Source organism: Eretmochelys imbricata, chromosome 7, assembly GCF_965152235.1.
Source record: "Eretmochelys imbricata isolate rEreImb1 chromosome 7, rEreImb1.hap1, whole genome shotgun sequence".
NCBI lineage: Eukaryota > Metazoa > Chordata > Testudines > Cheloniidae > Eretmochelys > Eretmochelys imbricata.
In genome coordinates, this window is record NC_135578.1 from 66942320 (window position 1) to 66958909 (window position 16590).

The 16590-nt window shown below is 40.5% G+C and overlaps 1 protein-coding gene across 1 annotated transcript in view; it reads left to right on the top strand.

Moving 5' to 3' along the window:
* ZMIZ1 (zinc finger MIZ-type containing 1) overlaps positions 1-16590 on the top strand; it is a 403763-nt gene that overhangs the window by 358206 nt on the left and 28967 nt on the right. The window contains 5 exon segments of the mRNA XM_077821484.1: positions 6766-6880; positions 8600-8817; positions 10601-10799; positions 11851-12123; positions 16209-16391. Of these exon segments, the coding sequence (XP_077677610.1) occupies positions 6766-6880; positions 8600-8817; positions 10601-10799; positions 11851-12123; positions 16209-16391 (988 nt within the window).

The window sequence follows — 16590 nt, forward strand, 5'->3', positions numbered from 1 at the left end:
TTCTGAAGAAAATTTTTGCCTCGCTGTAGTATATAGTAAAAAGGTTACCAGGAACTTCCAGTTTCAGAGCTGTGGTGAGATACAACCTGAGTTCCTTTCTGAAGCCTTCTACTGTTATCAAAACTAAGGTATTAATGGAGTTCTGTCCAGTTTTGTAATTTCATTTTTATTAAAGACGATTCTATTCATGTTGGCAAAAGGAACGAAGCAGAGAAGCCTAATGACACTAACATCCACAGTAGGCGGTGAGCACACTGAAAAATCTAAAGAATGTTGGAATTCTATGTGTGTGTGTGTGTGTGTGTTTAGTAATATAACATATCTTCTACAATAAGAAACCGTTGAAATAAGTTGACACTAAGTTTACAATGGTGACTTAACTAAGAGGGCTCACTGCCGGCAATATGTCATTAGTTAACTTATATAGCAGTTACAGAGAATCTCGTATAAACATTAAATAAAATAAAGTAGAAAGTCAAAAAGCTATTAAATTTATAGGCATATAATAAGAAATCCTTTGATTGGTACAAGAGAAGCTTGAGGGTTTATTTAGTTTTCTCACTCTTGACTTCTTGTATTTATCCATTGTAGGTGTAATGGTTTTTTTTTTGTTTTGTTTTATGGGTTTTTGGGGGGAGGATATTTATTATTAATAATTATTATTTAATTTGTATTACAGTAATAGCATGCCGGGGTCATAACCAAGGTTGAGGTCATTATTGTGCTACGGACTATACATACACATAATAAGAGGCAGATTCTGCTCCAAGGAGCTATAATCTAACTATAAGACAGCCAAAAGGCAGAACAAAAGCATAGAGAAGCAAAGTGACTTGCCCACTGTCAAACAGCAAATCCAGGAATAGAACCCAAATCTGCTGAGTCCCAGTCCAGCATACTATCTACTAGAGCACACTGCTTTCATTTAAATGATTGTGAAAAGGAGCCAAGAGAGTTGGTCTAGTTTTGAACTCTGGAATTTCACTGCCTGCAACCAAGTGTTTCTGTAGGTGTCCATAGGTGACTAACAGACAAGGAAATGGGAGAAATGACAGTGAGTGTTGTGATGGCTGTTGTCTATCCACATCACTGTCATTCCAAGGATCACTGGTGCAGGCAGTATACTTAAAGGACTGTTTTTATGTATTAGCAGTTTTGCAGATACTGTAGTTAAGCCAAGGAGAGCACCTACACCTCAAATGACAGAAATTCCACCAAAACTAGAGAGCAGACGTGGGGGAAAACAATGGAAAGAAATTGCTGGGAGCCTAATTGCATGAAATAGCTGGGTTTATGCATAACCTTAGCCTAACTTTGAAGCAAAAGTGGTGACATTTTTTCAGGAAAGCTAATGCCTAGTGCTATAAAGTACATGTGGGTTGTGTGTCCATCAGCCTTTAGGACTTTGTGGGGAACCCCAGAACTATAAAATGGGAAAAAGGTAATGAGAAGTATGTTCATCACAGCATATGCATGGACTGGAAACATTTTAAAGGTTAGGTACTCTGTCCTTTCTCCTTCCTTCACTTTAACTTTGCTGTGAGATTTGTATTACATCTGTATATCAGTAGTTGTCCTTTATGCTAAAACAAATACCTAACAAAAAATCTTTCATACATCTTCATTATTATTCTTTGTTACCTTTCGCAAATCCTTGATGATGTAAATCATATGTTTATTACCTCATGAACAAAGCTGCCCATTTAGATACTGTAGCTAATGTATTTGCTATGTTTAAACTGACTGTTTTTATTAAGGTAAATAGTTTATGAACATAAAGTAATTGTCTAAACAAACCTCCCCGTGCACAAAAAGCAATGTGAATCGCTTTTCTCTCAGCAAGTGGAGGTGTGTAAACGGAGTGTCCGATACACACACACACATTTGCATTAACAAGCGGACTAACAAATTAGTGTCAGTTATGTAAATCTTTTTTAAAAATAAATCTTAATTTACACATATGCACAGTATTTCCAAATAAATGCCACAAATCATGTGTGAATCATTGCAAGTCACTAGTTTCTATTCACCACGTAAACCTCATTTTTCATGCAGTGACTTCTCATAGCAAATTTACTAACAATCCATGTCAGACATGATGACTGGTGTGGTTGAGAGTAATAATTTGTTAGCGGTCGGTGAAAATTTAACTGTAATTTTGGTGAAGGGAGCCCAGTAGAAGGAGAAGCAGGTAAATTTGGCTTTGGTAAAAGAAATGCAGAAGGAGAGAGGTGAATTGACTGGTGCTTGTTTAATGGGTTTTGAGTGGTGACTACATGGATTGAAAAAGGAGAATCCTGCCTGGTAACATACTACAGTGGAGAAAGTAAAGCCTGTGTAGACTGTACTTTGATAAGAAGAGAACATATGAAAATGGTTAAAAATATAAAGTAAATATGTAGCAGAACAACATACATTATTAATAGCTGGAATCCGACTGCAACCTGAGGAAAGAAGATGAAATTGAGGAAGAAATTGCATTGGTGGCTATGTAAGGGAGGGGAGAAAGGAAAAGTTTTACCAAAAAGTCAGTGAAGGCTTTCATGCATTGCCAACGGCAGTGAGTAAGTGGGGGAAGAACAGAGGAATTTTTAATGGAGATAATATGTGGCAGAATGAGTAGAAAGATGGCATGCTTTTGGAGAACAAGGTGGTGATAGAATGTGATGTACCAGAGAAGTTAAAAAGAATAAAAGTATTATTCAAAAAGTTTGAGGAAGCAGGTTTTGATAATGAAACAATCAAAAATTCAAACAGGAAAAAAAGGAAGTTGCTAAGGCATGATTGGAGGCTGAAGAGGAATTTGTACAGAAAGCTGGAGAAAGATGATGGCAGGAAGTTGGGTTTTGGGTTGGCAAAAAAGAAACAATGAAGCACAACAGATGAAGAAATCAGTGACTTAGTCTAAAGGGTTAATAGAGGTATGGAAAACATATTTTCAAAGGTTGTTAAATGAGAAGAAAGATTTGCGAGCACAAACACTGTCAGCAATTATGGGGATGTTTCAAAAGACATCAATCTCTGTACATGAAGTAGAGCAGCACTGAATAAGATGAAGAATGGTAAAGCAGATGTGAGGATGACATAATTGTTGATATGAGCAAGGTAGTTGGAAGTACTGCAGTAAAGAGCTTTCACAGATTACTGTGTGTTTACTGTGATCAAGTAAGGATACCAGACTGGAGAACAGGATTGATTGTGGCTCTTTAGAAGAGTAAGGGTGATGTAAATGATACCAATGCCTATTGGGGCATCACTTTGTTAAGTCAACCCTCAAATTCCTTGAGAGAGTTTTGGAGGCAAGTTTGAGGGGTAAGGTGGAGGAAAATGTAGGAGAGGAGCAACATGTTTTTTGGAAGGGAAGGATATTTGCAATGAGACAGAAGTTTGAAAGAATGACAAAGGGAGGGTGTAATTGCTGTGTTGCATTTATTGATCTTGAGAAAGCCTATGCCTTGGTTCTGCAGGAGTTAGTATTTGGAGCATTGAGATGGATGGCAGGGGGACTTCAAGAAGTGGAGATAATAAGGAGTTGTATTGAGGGTCAGGAAATGTGGTGAATAGCACTTGGAATTTTGAAGCATTTTGAGGTGATGGTGGGATTGAGACATGGCAGTGTGCTGAGTCCACTTAACTTCATCCTAGTTATGGAGACAACTAGTAGGAGAACTGAGCCTGTGGAGAGACAGAAAAAACTAATGCATGTTGACAATCTAACCCTTTTTGCGGACGGCAAAGAGGAATTGATAAATTGGTATCAAAGTGGGCATCTGTGTTTGAAGATCATACTCTGAAGATAAACACAAAGAAAACTGAAGAAGTGGAAGAAGAGCTATTGATGGAAGTTTCAGGAGAGAAGCTGAATCGTAAGAAAGAATTAGTGTACTTGGGAAGTACACTTCGTGCCATCAGAGGGAGATCTGGAGAACTGAAAATAAGCACCCAGTGTGCGTCGGAGGCAGTGAAAAAGGTGGTAGGAGTACTGCAGGACTGGCAATTAAGTAACAAACTGAAAGAAAAGATATATCCTGCATGTGTTTGTCCCTGCCTGCTCTATGGTTTGGAAACAGTGGGCCTTATGGAGTTGGAAGAAAAGAAGATACAGGTAGTAGAAAATAATATACTGAGGAGAATGGCAGGCAAGTGGAGGGTAGAGCATGTGCCAGGGAGAAATTAGGGGATAGATGGACTTGGGACTCTACGTGATAGGCCAAGAGCGCACATCTGAGGTGGGCTGGGTGTGATAAGATTGGGAGAAGAATGACCAGCAAAGAAAACATAGGAGGAAGAGGGCTGCAAGAAAGGACATGGAAGACCGAAGGTTCAATGGAAAGACTGTCGAGAGAAAAGGACTGGAACTCCAAGACCTATGAACCTGTGCCATGGACTGGAAAGCGTGGTGAAGAATCATGGGAACCTGCGACCCTGGGTCAACCGGGAAGAGGAGTCGAGAAGAGAAGTGAATCAGGGTCTGATAAGGAAATCTGAAACCAACTCATGGTGTTAGTTTGTCTGTTTGTTCTTTGAATCCAACTATTTTAAAAAAGTTATTTAGACCTAAAGCCTCACTTACCTCTTTGACATCAGCGTTGACTAACCATTGGCTTCAATATGCGTTAGCAGCTAGGAAATCTTTTTTTATATCTTTCTTCTTTGCACTGTGTTGAATGGTTGCAGCATCACTACATCATAGCCTGAGAAGTAATATCCCTCCTTCTCTTCTTTTTCATTTGATGGCTTCCTCTGCTGCTTGGTCCGCCTCAGTGCTGACCCCTAGCATGTGGTGGTTCATTAACATTGTTTTAAATTAGTCAGTACTCTTTTAGTGGACTCCAGCTGACTCACTGCCCTCCAGGGTGCAATGAAAAGACTTAATTACCCTTGTGCTGTTCAACAAGAACAATGTTGTGGGGAGGATTTCTCTTCAAATATTAGGATGACTATAGAAGGCCAGTGCAGACATCCACCAAAAGGAGTAAGGAAAGAAGTAAAAGTGGCAAATATCACATGGGTAGAGGGGAAAAAAGTGGAAGGCATTACGACAGAAGTCCAAATCAGCCCCTAATTCCAGACCCTGAAGATCTCCCATCCCTGGCCGTATATGCTTTTTGCAGTGTTGATGGAGGGATGTTGCTGCTGCATGTATTTGAAATATTGCATCATGCTGAAACATTGTGCAGTGAGGCAACATTGTGATGTACTGTATGAGACAGAAAATGTAGATTTGGTGGTGGACTTCCAGACTGGCCAGGAGAAAGTTTTTTAAAAACATTGGATAATCACAGTTTTAAAGATTTTTCCCCCTTTTTAAAATGTATGTTAATTACTTAATTTTAATTTATATTATTAATTTTATTGTTAATAGATTGTAGTCTCTTTGGGAGCGAGGAGCATGCATGCACACTACTTAACACAAGGGCATCCCAGACCCCAAGTTTTGAAAAGGAAAATATTTATATCTTTATCTTTATATTTATATGTATGTTAGCTCACTTTTACACTTGAGTAGTCCTGTGGCCCAGGGGAACGGAAAGATTGTCCAGTGGTTAGAGTGATAGCTGGTTACCCGTGTTCAATTCCCTGTTCAGCACAGATGCCCCACATGACACTTCTGTGTCTCAGCTGGAAAATGATAAGAGTATTTCCCTGCCTTGCAGGATAAAGATTTTGAGGCACTCAGATTCTATGATAATGGGAGTTGTATGAGTTCCTTAGATAGCTAGATAAGCATTTGCAGGGTCAGATTTGTAATTTAGTTTAAAAATGAATTCATGACCTAAACCGCTTGCCAGTATCTCTTTAAAATAAAAGGACTATATATGTGTTCCTTAAATAGTTTGTATATACCTGGAAAAAATCATAAACGTAAAATCAACTTTAAAAAATGATAAATAATAACACATGAACCAAATAATGTTAAATAAGATATGTGGGAAAAAAATATTGTATTTTTACCTCTGGTTATTTAACTGAGTTTGATGTATTCAGTAATTATATTGCATATATACATATTCCTTCTCTGTATTGTATGCACCAAGACTTGTATGTGACAGGCTTCTATCTGTTTAGTTTATGGAAAAACCCAATGCTCTTCCCCACTTAGTTCTGAAAGAATGCATTTTTAGTTTCAGCAGCTGATTTTCTAGAATACTGATTAGCTAATACTTTTTGGCATACAGCTCATCCATCGTGCGGTAGGACGCCATCTGGATTTTAATTCACTTTTTGAAAATTATTGTTGGGCTGCTATTCCTTTAAAGGCTCTTCTGGTCATGCTGGTTCCAACTGCAGACAATGGGGCTGCAGTCTAGTCTCAAAACCTAATTGAATTGGAATGAGACAGCTGAAGCAATGATTGTTGAAGAGCTTGAGATGGATGACTTTTGCAAAATGAATGCCTCCGAACATCCAGATAGCTTAATGTTCTTGTTGAAAGCTGTGGCCGAGAGTTTATTTTTACTTCTGCAGGTGGCAGAGTTTTAGGGGTGAACTCTTCATTTCATCCATTACCACATGGGTTTATGTGTCATGAATTAACTTAATTTCCCTTCTGCTTTGATGCTGTGGTGATTGCTCTGCTTGTAACCAAACAGAAACTGCCCACTTCTTAAACATACTAAGATACTTATAAAGCTGATGAGTTGGAGAAGAGTTAAGGTTACTCCATCTGCCTTTGTCAGTTAAGAGATCAATCCCCGCTTCCCCAACCATCATTCATTTAAACTGTTCCAAACCATGACTCTCTGGTGTGTTTGTATTTTACAGTGATGGGTCTTTCCCCTATGACTCTGTTCCTTGGCAGCAAAACACCAACCAACCACCAGGTTCTTTATCAGTGGTCACTACAGTATGGGGTGTGACTAATACCTCCCAAAGCCAGGTAAGCTTCATTTTATGCTCCCTACCCTGAGTTATGCATTTTGGATAAATGTTTGTCAGTAAAATGAAAAAAAAATAGAGAAAAGTAGGGAAAGGACTGTCATAAAACGGTATTTTTCCCTGCTTATTTTCTTCTTCTGGCAGCACAATGGCTACATATTAGGGTTTTACTTATTTTGAGTTGGTAACACATGGGTGGAAGTGTCAGATTATATTGGTGGCAGTTGCAAGCATCACTTGCTTTCTATACAGGAGAGGGGTGATTATCAGACCTAACATGTTTATCACAGCATTTTTCTTGAGTCCTTAATGGAAAACTTTTCTCATTTAGCCTGGTGCAATGTTCTGAAGCATTGGGACAGAGGCAAGAGCTAAGTGGTTAGTGCCAGGGTATAACTGTCCAGAAAATGGGAATTTGTTCCCATGAAAAATTTTGTATTTTTGAACAAAATGTCATCTCATATTGTGATGAAAAGTCCAAAATGCAAAACTTTTTACAGGAAGGGACTTCCACAAAATTCTGTTTCAGGAGAACTGAAATGGAATTTTTTAGCTTGCAGGCAGCCAGCCTGGACAGTTCTTGTCAATTTCACTTTTTCCCTGCAGGCAGAAAGTGAAATTGACCAGAACCTTCCAAACAAAATGCCAGAGGCTAAGCACCTGGCTCTCCACCTCTCCCCCAGCCCAGCTACATTTGTCTGGCTGCCTGACTGCAATGTTCTTGTCCATTTTGCTTTCTCTTGAAGGCAAAATTGACATGAACTTTCCACGCAGATAGCTGGGAAGCTATCATTTCAATTTTTTTCAGTGGAAAATTGATATTTTTCAGAGAAATTGAAATTTTGCCACAGAAAATTTCAGTTTTGTGAAAACTCCATTTTCTGTTGGAAAATCATTCAGATGGCAAATTCCCAACCAGTTCTCTATGTGAAGGACTCAAGTCTCCATCCAACTGATGTTCAAGCCAGTGGAAAGACTTCGCTTTACTTGAAAAGGAGCTGGATCCAAGAACATTAGTCAAGTCACTGAACCGCTTTATGCCTTATGCTGTGTCTACCCTATGGGCTATGGGTGTGATTCCCCATCTCGTGTGAGCATATTTGTGTTAGTCTCATCGACCTAGCATGAGTGTTAATAGTACTGTAGCCACAGCAGCACTCATGATAGCTCAAAGAGACTTAACACAAGTACACATTACATGGGCAAGAGAATCACACCACAACTCATAGTGCAGACAGCTTTGGTTTGGTCATCGGTAAAATGGAGATACGTCTTTATAGTAATGTTGTGAGGCTTAATGAGTATTTGTACGTCATTTTGAGGTCCTACATCAAAGACATTATGTTGGGGGGGGGGGTTAAATCAAATTGTCATCTTGCAGACCAACAAATTGTCAAATAACACAGTTGTTTCTTGCTTCTTCACTTAATCAGATGGATTCGCCACATGATAAAAAAAAATGTGATGTCTGCTGTTCCTTATTATAACTTTTCAGAAGCTTCAGTGAGAGACTAATCTTATGGTAGGGATCAGAAAATGGCAAGGGAGAGCTCATAAGAAATTAACATACCTAGGTGCATACAGCATAATGAACCCAGGACTCATTTGAGTGCAAGTATATACGTTAGTTGATTGTACTTTAATGTCTGTAGCAAACTAACATTGTTTACAGCCATAGCTTTAAGGGCTTTTTCCTTATTTTGAATATTTCTCCTCACAGGTGCTGGGAAACCCAATGGCAAATGCCAATAACCCTATGAACCCAGCAGGAAACCCCATGGCTTCTGGGATGACTACAAGCAACCCTGGCATTAATTCCCCTCAGTTTGCTGGGCAGCAGCAGCAGTTTTCAGCCAAGGCAGGCTCTGCTCAACCCTATATGCAGCAGGGCATGTACGGGAGACCCAACTATCCCGGAAGTGGAGGCTTTGGCGGGAGGTAAGACAAGTCTGTATGGGATGGCAATTGGATGTGAATAGTTCAAGGTGTTCTAGCTTTGCATAGCAATCTACTGGATGTGTCATAGGTTCCCTTTGGTTATTTAAAGGGTAAGTCTACACACCAGCCGGATGGTGTGATTCCCAGCTTGGGTAGACATACATGGGCTAGTTCTGTTCAAGCTAGTGTACTAAAAATAGCAGCATGGCTGCAGCTGCTCTGGCAAGCCACCCAACTTCCTGGATACATACTCAGGCCACTGCAGCCACGCTGCTATTAGCTTGAGCAGGGCTAGCACATGTGAGTTTACTTGCTCTGGTAATCACATCTCCCAACGGCTGCTTAGAAATACCCAAAAGTCTTGGTGGTTATTTCATCAGGCCTACCTAAATAGCATACTGGGTCCGTTGCTCAAAAAATTGGCTACTCAAAGAGCAGGACATTCATCACTGTATCTGGAAATTAGGTCAATCAATTACCCCTGACAAACACCAGAAATAAAGTTTTAATTACCACAAATATAAGACACAAACCAAGGTCCTAGGAATGATTAACATTCAGTAGGGCTAGTATGTGAGAAGTATCGGTGGTACAACTTCCATCAGTCTATATGAGGAAATTACCTCAAGTATTAGTAAGGGTACAGCACTACAAAGCTAATAGGCAGACCCCTTACTGCAGGAATTTATAAAGCACTTTGTATGAATGAGGGACAGGGCTTTGGTCTTAGATTTTAAGTTATGTGTTTATTTTTGTGGGGTAAGTGCAGTTCTTGTGAAATGTGCCAAATTAATAGCCCAGGTTATCTACAAAACAGAGGCGTGGGCCGTTAAAAGGTAAACACAGGCAGTAAGCATGCAAGCTTCCCACGCTCCTAATGCTTTTCCTGAATGCACTTCTGTGGTGATAGTGTAGCTCTGTCTCCGGGCCTAGTCAATCTCTGGGTTCATTTGTTGTTACTGCCGAAAAGGGTACCAACATGGTAGACTGGAACAGCACTATCCTGGAAAATGGGAGAGCTAGCCTCTGTTTTCATCTCTACCACTGTCTTGCTACATGAATTTGTACCACTCACTTAAACTTTCTGTACTTCAGTACAGTTCATCTGTAAAATGGGCATAATGTTGACCCACCTTTTTAAAGACCTTTGAGATCTACAGGTGTGAAGTACTCTAGATTATTTATTTATTTATTTATTTATTTACTTAGTGGTACTTTTGTGATTAGTACCTGAAGTATGCAGGCACAGCCAACTTGCTTCATGCAGAACTCTGAAGAGGCACCAAATGATAGCTGTCAGTCACTGTCGATAACAAATAGCCCCTGTCGGCCTCTTTCCTGAGATCTCAGTGGGACAGATTTCCTTTTCTACTCCTGGAAAAGCTGATGCATTCCACTGTTGAGGCACATAGATGGCTCATTGTGGAAGAAGCTCACAATGGATATTACTGTCCATGCTGCCCCTAAATTGTGCACACATTCGTTTACAGCCTCTGAGTCCAGCAGCGTGGTAGAACAGAGTAATAAAAATTAGTTAGAAACTCCTGAAAACTGTAGTTTCTAACTCCATTCAAAAGTGCTGACGTTATCTTCCCTCTGTGCCAGAGCAGCTCTTGCATCCTCATTGACATGCCTGCTTCTCTCTTTCTGTCAGAGTGCTTGTTTTCAAGAGAAACTTATACATGGTTTTGGAACTGTTCCAAATGACATCAGACTGAGGCCCCAAATCTAAGCTCAAAACACTCGGCCCATTTTAATATTCCTTTCTTTCTTCACCTGATAGTTACCCTGGTGGCCCAAATACTCCTGCGGGAATGGGGATCCCTCCACACACGAGGCCGCCTGCAGATTTCACTCAGCCGGCTGCAGCTGCCGCCGCAGCTGCAGTTGCAGCTGCCGCTGCTACAGCAACAGCTACAGCTACAGCCACTGTAGCAGCCCTTCAGGAAACCCAGAACAAGGACATGAACCAGTATGGACCGGTAAGAAAGTAGATCTTGCAAACTTGTATCCTTCTGACTTCTGCCTTTAGAGAGAAGTGAGTGCCCCTATTTAGTATGTAAGATATTCGGGTATCAGCTGTATTGTGTGTCTGTTTGCACAAGAGACGGAGACCAAGCGATCTCTTGTAGCAGGGATAAGTATGTATATGATAATGACATAGAGTGGCCAATACATTATCTTTATGAATCCCTGTTACCTGCACTAGTCGTGCATTTGTATTGCAAAGAGGTCATCCCTTAGTTAAAAAAAAATGGTATGCAAAGTTTTATACCCACTTCTAATGGGATGCATTAGTACTTCACCTCCCGCAAACTTTAGCACACAGGTAAGTGTTCTAAAGCTTTATTTTAGGGCCTATGCTGTTTCTCTAATTAATTATGTTGATCAACTCAGTTTAGTTTTTCTAAATACAGTAAAAAAAACCCCACCTTTTAAGGTATTATCTGTGAGAATAGCAATTTGAACCATCCATTTTTGGTGACCCTAAGCTCAACACACAATTATTTCCTGTACTAACTATTAATGAAAAAGGAATGAGTGTTTGATCTGTGGCAGCTGCTTTTCTCACCGCTTCCATTCCGTGTAGTGTTTCTAAGCATCAGGGTTAAGGGTGGGGCACATGCAGAACCTCAGCTGGCGTAAATAAGCAAAGCTTCTTTGAAGTCAATAAAGGGGTGCTGAATTACACCAGCTGAGGATCCTGGCCTATTACCTTGGGGAAGATGACTGGTCACGTCAGTGGATTTTTATTTGCTCATATTAAAGCCGTTTTTCTCTTACTAAACTATTATTTTTCTCTCCTGTTGCTTTTAGAATTGCAGTTGAATTATTATTATGCCAAAAAAACCCAAAACCCCTCACAGAAGGTTACAGAACATAAAAAGAAAATGCGACATAATCCCACCCCCAACCCCTGCTAACAAACATGTTAAGCTCCCCACTCCCATTTTAAATGCATGTCGCATTTTATTCTTTTTTTTTCTTTTCTTTTCTTTTTTTCTTCCGTTGAAGGTTTGTTCCTCTTTCCAGATGGGTCCAACTCAGGCTTACAACAGCCAGTTCATGAATCAACCTGGCCCTCGCGGCCCTGCTTCTATGCCAGGCAGCATGAACCCAGCAAGCATGGGAGCCGGAATGACGCCTTCCAGCATGAGCGGGCCACCTATGGGTATGAGCCAGCCGAGGCCCCCTGGGATAAGCCCCTTCAGCAGCCATGGGCAGAGGATGCCACAGCAAGCTTACCCAGGTCCACGCCCCCAGTCTTTGCCTATACAGGGCATGAAGAGACCGTACCCAGGAGAGGTGAGTATTCTTGCTTCTTTATTCCTTTTGTCTTACAAACGATACCAATTATGCTACAGATGAAATCCACCCTGTGCAGAAAACCTGTATAATACCCTGGTGAGTGTGTGTAGCAAGTCACCTCTGTGCTTAGCCCACAAATAGTAGCCCTGCCTAGGGAACTTTAGCTCAAGCTGTAGCTGCTTGTGCTTTTTAGCTCTGGAGGTCCCCAGAGTTCAGTCCCTGGTGCGTCAGCCAAGGTGGCCGCCACCAAGCCCAAACTGCCCTGTGAAGTTCTTGAGCCCTCAAAATATCACTTTGAAGCCCTCATAATAGAACGTAAGTTCATAGGTCTTATAGAGACTCTCTGCGCAGAGATGAATTTCAATCTGAATGCTTAAAATAAATTTGTCATGGGCAGACCATACGCTTTATTTACTCTGGGTTTTTTATTGTTTTAAAGAAATATGGGGCAGTACCTTGCATAAACACAAAAAGCATGTGAAACTTTTAAAAATCCCATTGCTTTCCAAACCTCCTGTGGCTTGATTTTCATAGGTGCTAATACTCAAAACTCCTGTTGAGCTCAGCATCTCTGAAAATTCCCACGTTGTCATTTAGGTAATTTTCTTTTGGTCTGGGGTGAAGATTATCTGAGTTCTTTTCCTGTTTGTCTGTCTATGTCTATTTGTCTCTCCAGGTTTTTATAAGATTAGCATAGGATGAGAGCATTTCCCAAGACGTAGTAATCAAAATCACACAGCCATTGGCTTGCTGTATGACTTCAGGCAAGTTCTATTGAAAGCAATGGGAGTTAGGCACTGAGATGCTTTTGAAAATCCCACTAGTCACCCATCTTCATCTTTAGGGGCCTATATACCTTTATAAATCTAGCCCTTAGTGTGTAACTTTAGGTAGAATCACAACATATACTAAACTGATGCTATGCTATTAGTCAGTAGAGTTTACACTAGCATTTTATTGGCCAAAATATAATAGTGGCAATGTAAGTTTACAGAAAATATACACTGATATCCAACATTTAACAAATATTTATTGAGTTTCTTGCAGTTTTTCTAAATGCAACATTTCCTGGTCTGTAAATGAATTCTGTTGTTGTTGTTACCTTATGCATCAAAAATGACTTATCTGCTGCAGGAGTTACTTATCTAACAAGGCTTTTCTACTATGTAAATGCTATCACTCCTTTCCAATTGAGCTAAAAATGCATAGTTCAGATGATTATTTGTACCATTATATTTCATATTTCACACCTTTGTGGAAGATTGGGAATCCCTCCTCGCTGTTTCAGTAGCATGTTTTTCATCACAAGTGAATACGAGAATGTTCTCAAGTAACATGCATTTTACAGTGCTATAAAATCATATGCTTGTTGTAAGGGTGCTGTGTAAGTTTAGTAGATGCTATTTATTTATTGATTTATGAAAATTTCATAAAGGGGATATTTGTTATAAATTAGCTTGCTCCAGAATTATTTTGTTTTTGTTGTAAGTAATCAATATTCATAAATAGATTTGCCATCAGAACAGTAATATTCTTGACCTCGCCCTAAAGGTGCTGAGCAATAACCATGCCCATTGACTTCCTGTTGGACCACTGCAGGGAAAATGGGGAGGAACTTAGGTCGAGGAGTTAGGGCACTAGCCTAGGATTTAAGAGGCCTGGGTTCAGTCATCTACTCTCCACAGACTTCTTTTGTGACTTGGGCAAGTCACTTTCTTCAGCGTTTCAGCCAGCCACCTATAAGGATTTTTCCGCCACAATATATTCTAGTTTTGGGGAAGGTTATTTCATCCAGGATAGCCACAGCTGGGGATGGAACATTGGCCAGAAAGGGCCAAGGTTCTGACGTGGTATGAAGCATTCTCTCTCTCGGGTGCTTGGCTGGCTGACTTTTAATCACGTGCTCAGGGTCTAACTGATCCATGGGGTCAGGAAGGAATTTTTCCCTAGGTCATATTGGCAGTGATCTTGGGGGGCTTTAGCCTTTCTTTCCAGCAAAAGAACATAAGTCTGGCCATACTGGGCCAGACCAATAGTCCATCTAGCTTTATATCCTGTCTTCTGAGAGTGGTCAATGCCAGATGCTTCAGAGGGAATGAACAGAACAGAGCAATTATCAAGTGGTCCATCCCCTGTCATCTAGTCCCAGCACTTGGCAGTCAGAGGTTTAGGGACACCCAGAGCATGGGGTTGCATCCCTGACCATCTTGGCTAATAGCCATTGATGGACCTATTCTCCATGAACTTATCTAGTTCTTTTTTGAATCCAGTTATAGCTTTGACCTTCACAACATCCCCTAGTAATGAGTTCCACAGGTTGACTGTGTGTTGTGTGAAGAAGTACTTCCTTTTGTTTATTTTAAACCTGCTACCTATTAATTTCATTGGGTGACACACACACCCTGCTTGTTTATGTGCTATGTGAAGGGGTAAATAACATTTCCTCTTTTTTTTGGTCCATCCCATTCATCACTTTTTATGTCCTCCTTAGTCATCTCTTTTCCAGGTTGACCAGCCCTATTCTTTTTAATCTCTCCTCATATGGAAGCTGTTCCATACCCTTAATTGTTTTTCTTTGCCCTTCTCTATACCTTTTCCATTTCTAATGCATCTTTTTTGAGGTGGGTTTCCAGAACTGCATGCAGTATTCAAGTTGTGAACCTACTCTGGATGTATATAGTGGCATTATGATATTTTCTCTCTTATCATCTATCCCTTTCCTAATGGTTCCTAACATTCTGTTCACTTTTATGACTGTTGCTGCACAGTGAGCAGATGTTTTCAGGGAACTATCCACAGTGACTCCAAGATCTTTTTCTTGAGTAGTAATGGCTAATTTAGATACCATCATTTTGTATATATAGTTGGGATTATGTTTTCCGATATGCATTACTTTGCATTAATCAGCATTGAATTTCATCAGCCATTTTGTTGCCCAGTCACTCTTTGTAATTCTTCACAGTCTGCTTTGAACTTAACTATCCTGAGTACTTTTGTATGGTCTGCAAACTTTGCCATCTCACCATTTACCCCTTTTTCCAGATCATTTATGAATATGTTGAACAGCAATGGTCCCAGTACAGATCCCTGGGGGATCCCATTATTTACCTCTCTCCATTCTGAAGATTGATCATTTATTCCTACCCTTTGTTTCCTGTCTTTTAACCAGTTACTGATCCATGAGAAGACCACCCCTCTTATCCCATGTCTGCAGAATTTGCTTAAGAGCCTTTGGTGAAGAACCTTGTCATAAACTCTCTGAAAGTCCAAGTACACTATATCCACTGAATCACCCTTGTCCATGTGTTTGTTGACCCCCACTCAAAGAATTCTAATAGCATGTGGGTGTGGGTCCTTGCAAGGATTATCTGGGTATATCTCACTTAATCCTTTCCCTGCCATTGAAGTGGCCTCAGGCACTGGTGCTCCTCATTTCCTCCTGTTTTTTGCCTGTGGGACATAATAGTCTATCTCCTGGGGGGGGTGTAATAATTTTGGTCTCATTTTGGTTCTTTCGTTTAGTGTGTATGTTGGATGGTGGTTTGTGGTACACAGGAGATCAGACTAGATGATTTGGTCGTCCCTTCTGGCCTTAAACTCTATGGCTCTTTGACTTAATATCCCTGTGCCTCAGTTCCCCACCTGTAAAACATGTAGTTAATAGCCCTTCCCTGTCTCCCAGGGGTGTTGTGAACATTACACACATGAGATGGTAAGGCCCTCAGATACTGTGGTTATGGGACCATAAAAGTACTTTAGATGGATGGATGCAGGTGCTCAACTCCTTCAAAAATATGGCTACTTATTTAAGGGCCTAAAGTTAGGCATCCTGGAGTGGAGATTTTCAAAGGCACAAATGGTTGAGTGCCCCAGACTGAACATTAATAAGATTTTAGCACCTTTGAATGTCCGCAATCCCCGGTCCCTCAGAGGCCCAACTCCAGGCACCCAGGTTTGAAAATGCTGGGCAAAGCGTTCATGAGACAGGGACATCAGCCTGATTTTATTTTCATTTTAATTCTATATTTCAAAGTTCAGTTTAAAATTATTTCTTGTTTTGTTTCATCTCTGTTGTAAAATAGCCAAATTACGGAAACCAGCAATATGGACCAAATAGCCAGTTTCCTACCCAGCCTGGTCAGTATCCAACTCCCAACCCTCCAAGACCTCTTACGTCTCCTAATTATCCTGGACAGAGGATGCCTACCCAGCAAAATACAGGGCAGTACCCACCTCCAACAGTCAACATGGGACAGTATTACAAGGTGAGACTTTGGGTTCATTAGCTATCTCATCTGGTGCTGGTGAAAGTTCTTTCTTCTGTGTTAGTGGATAAAATGAAACTCCGGCAATACCATAGGATCCCTAGATAGGGCCTGATAATACACCATTAAAGGCAATGGAAGTTATTCCATTGCCTTTGATGAGTCAGAATCAAGCCCATAGTACAGTAAGCTATGTCAC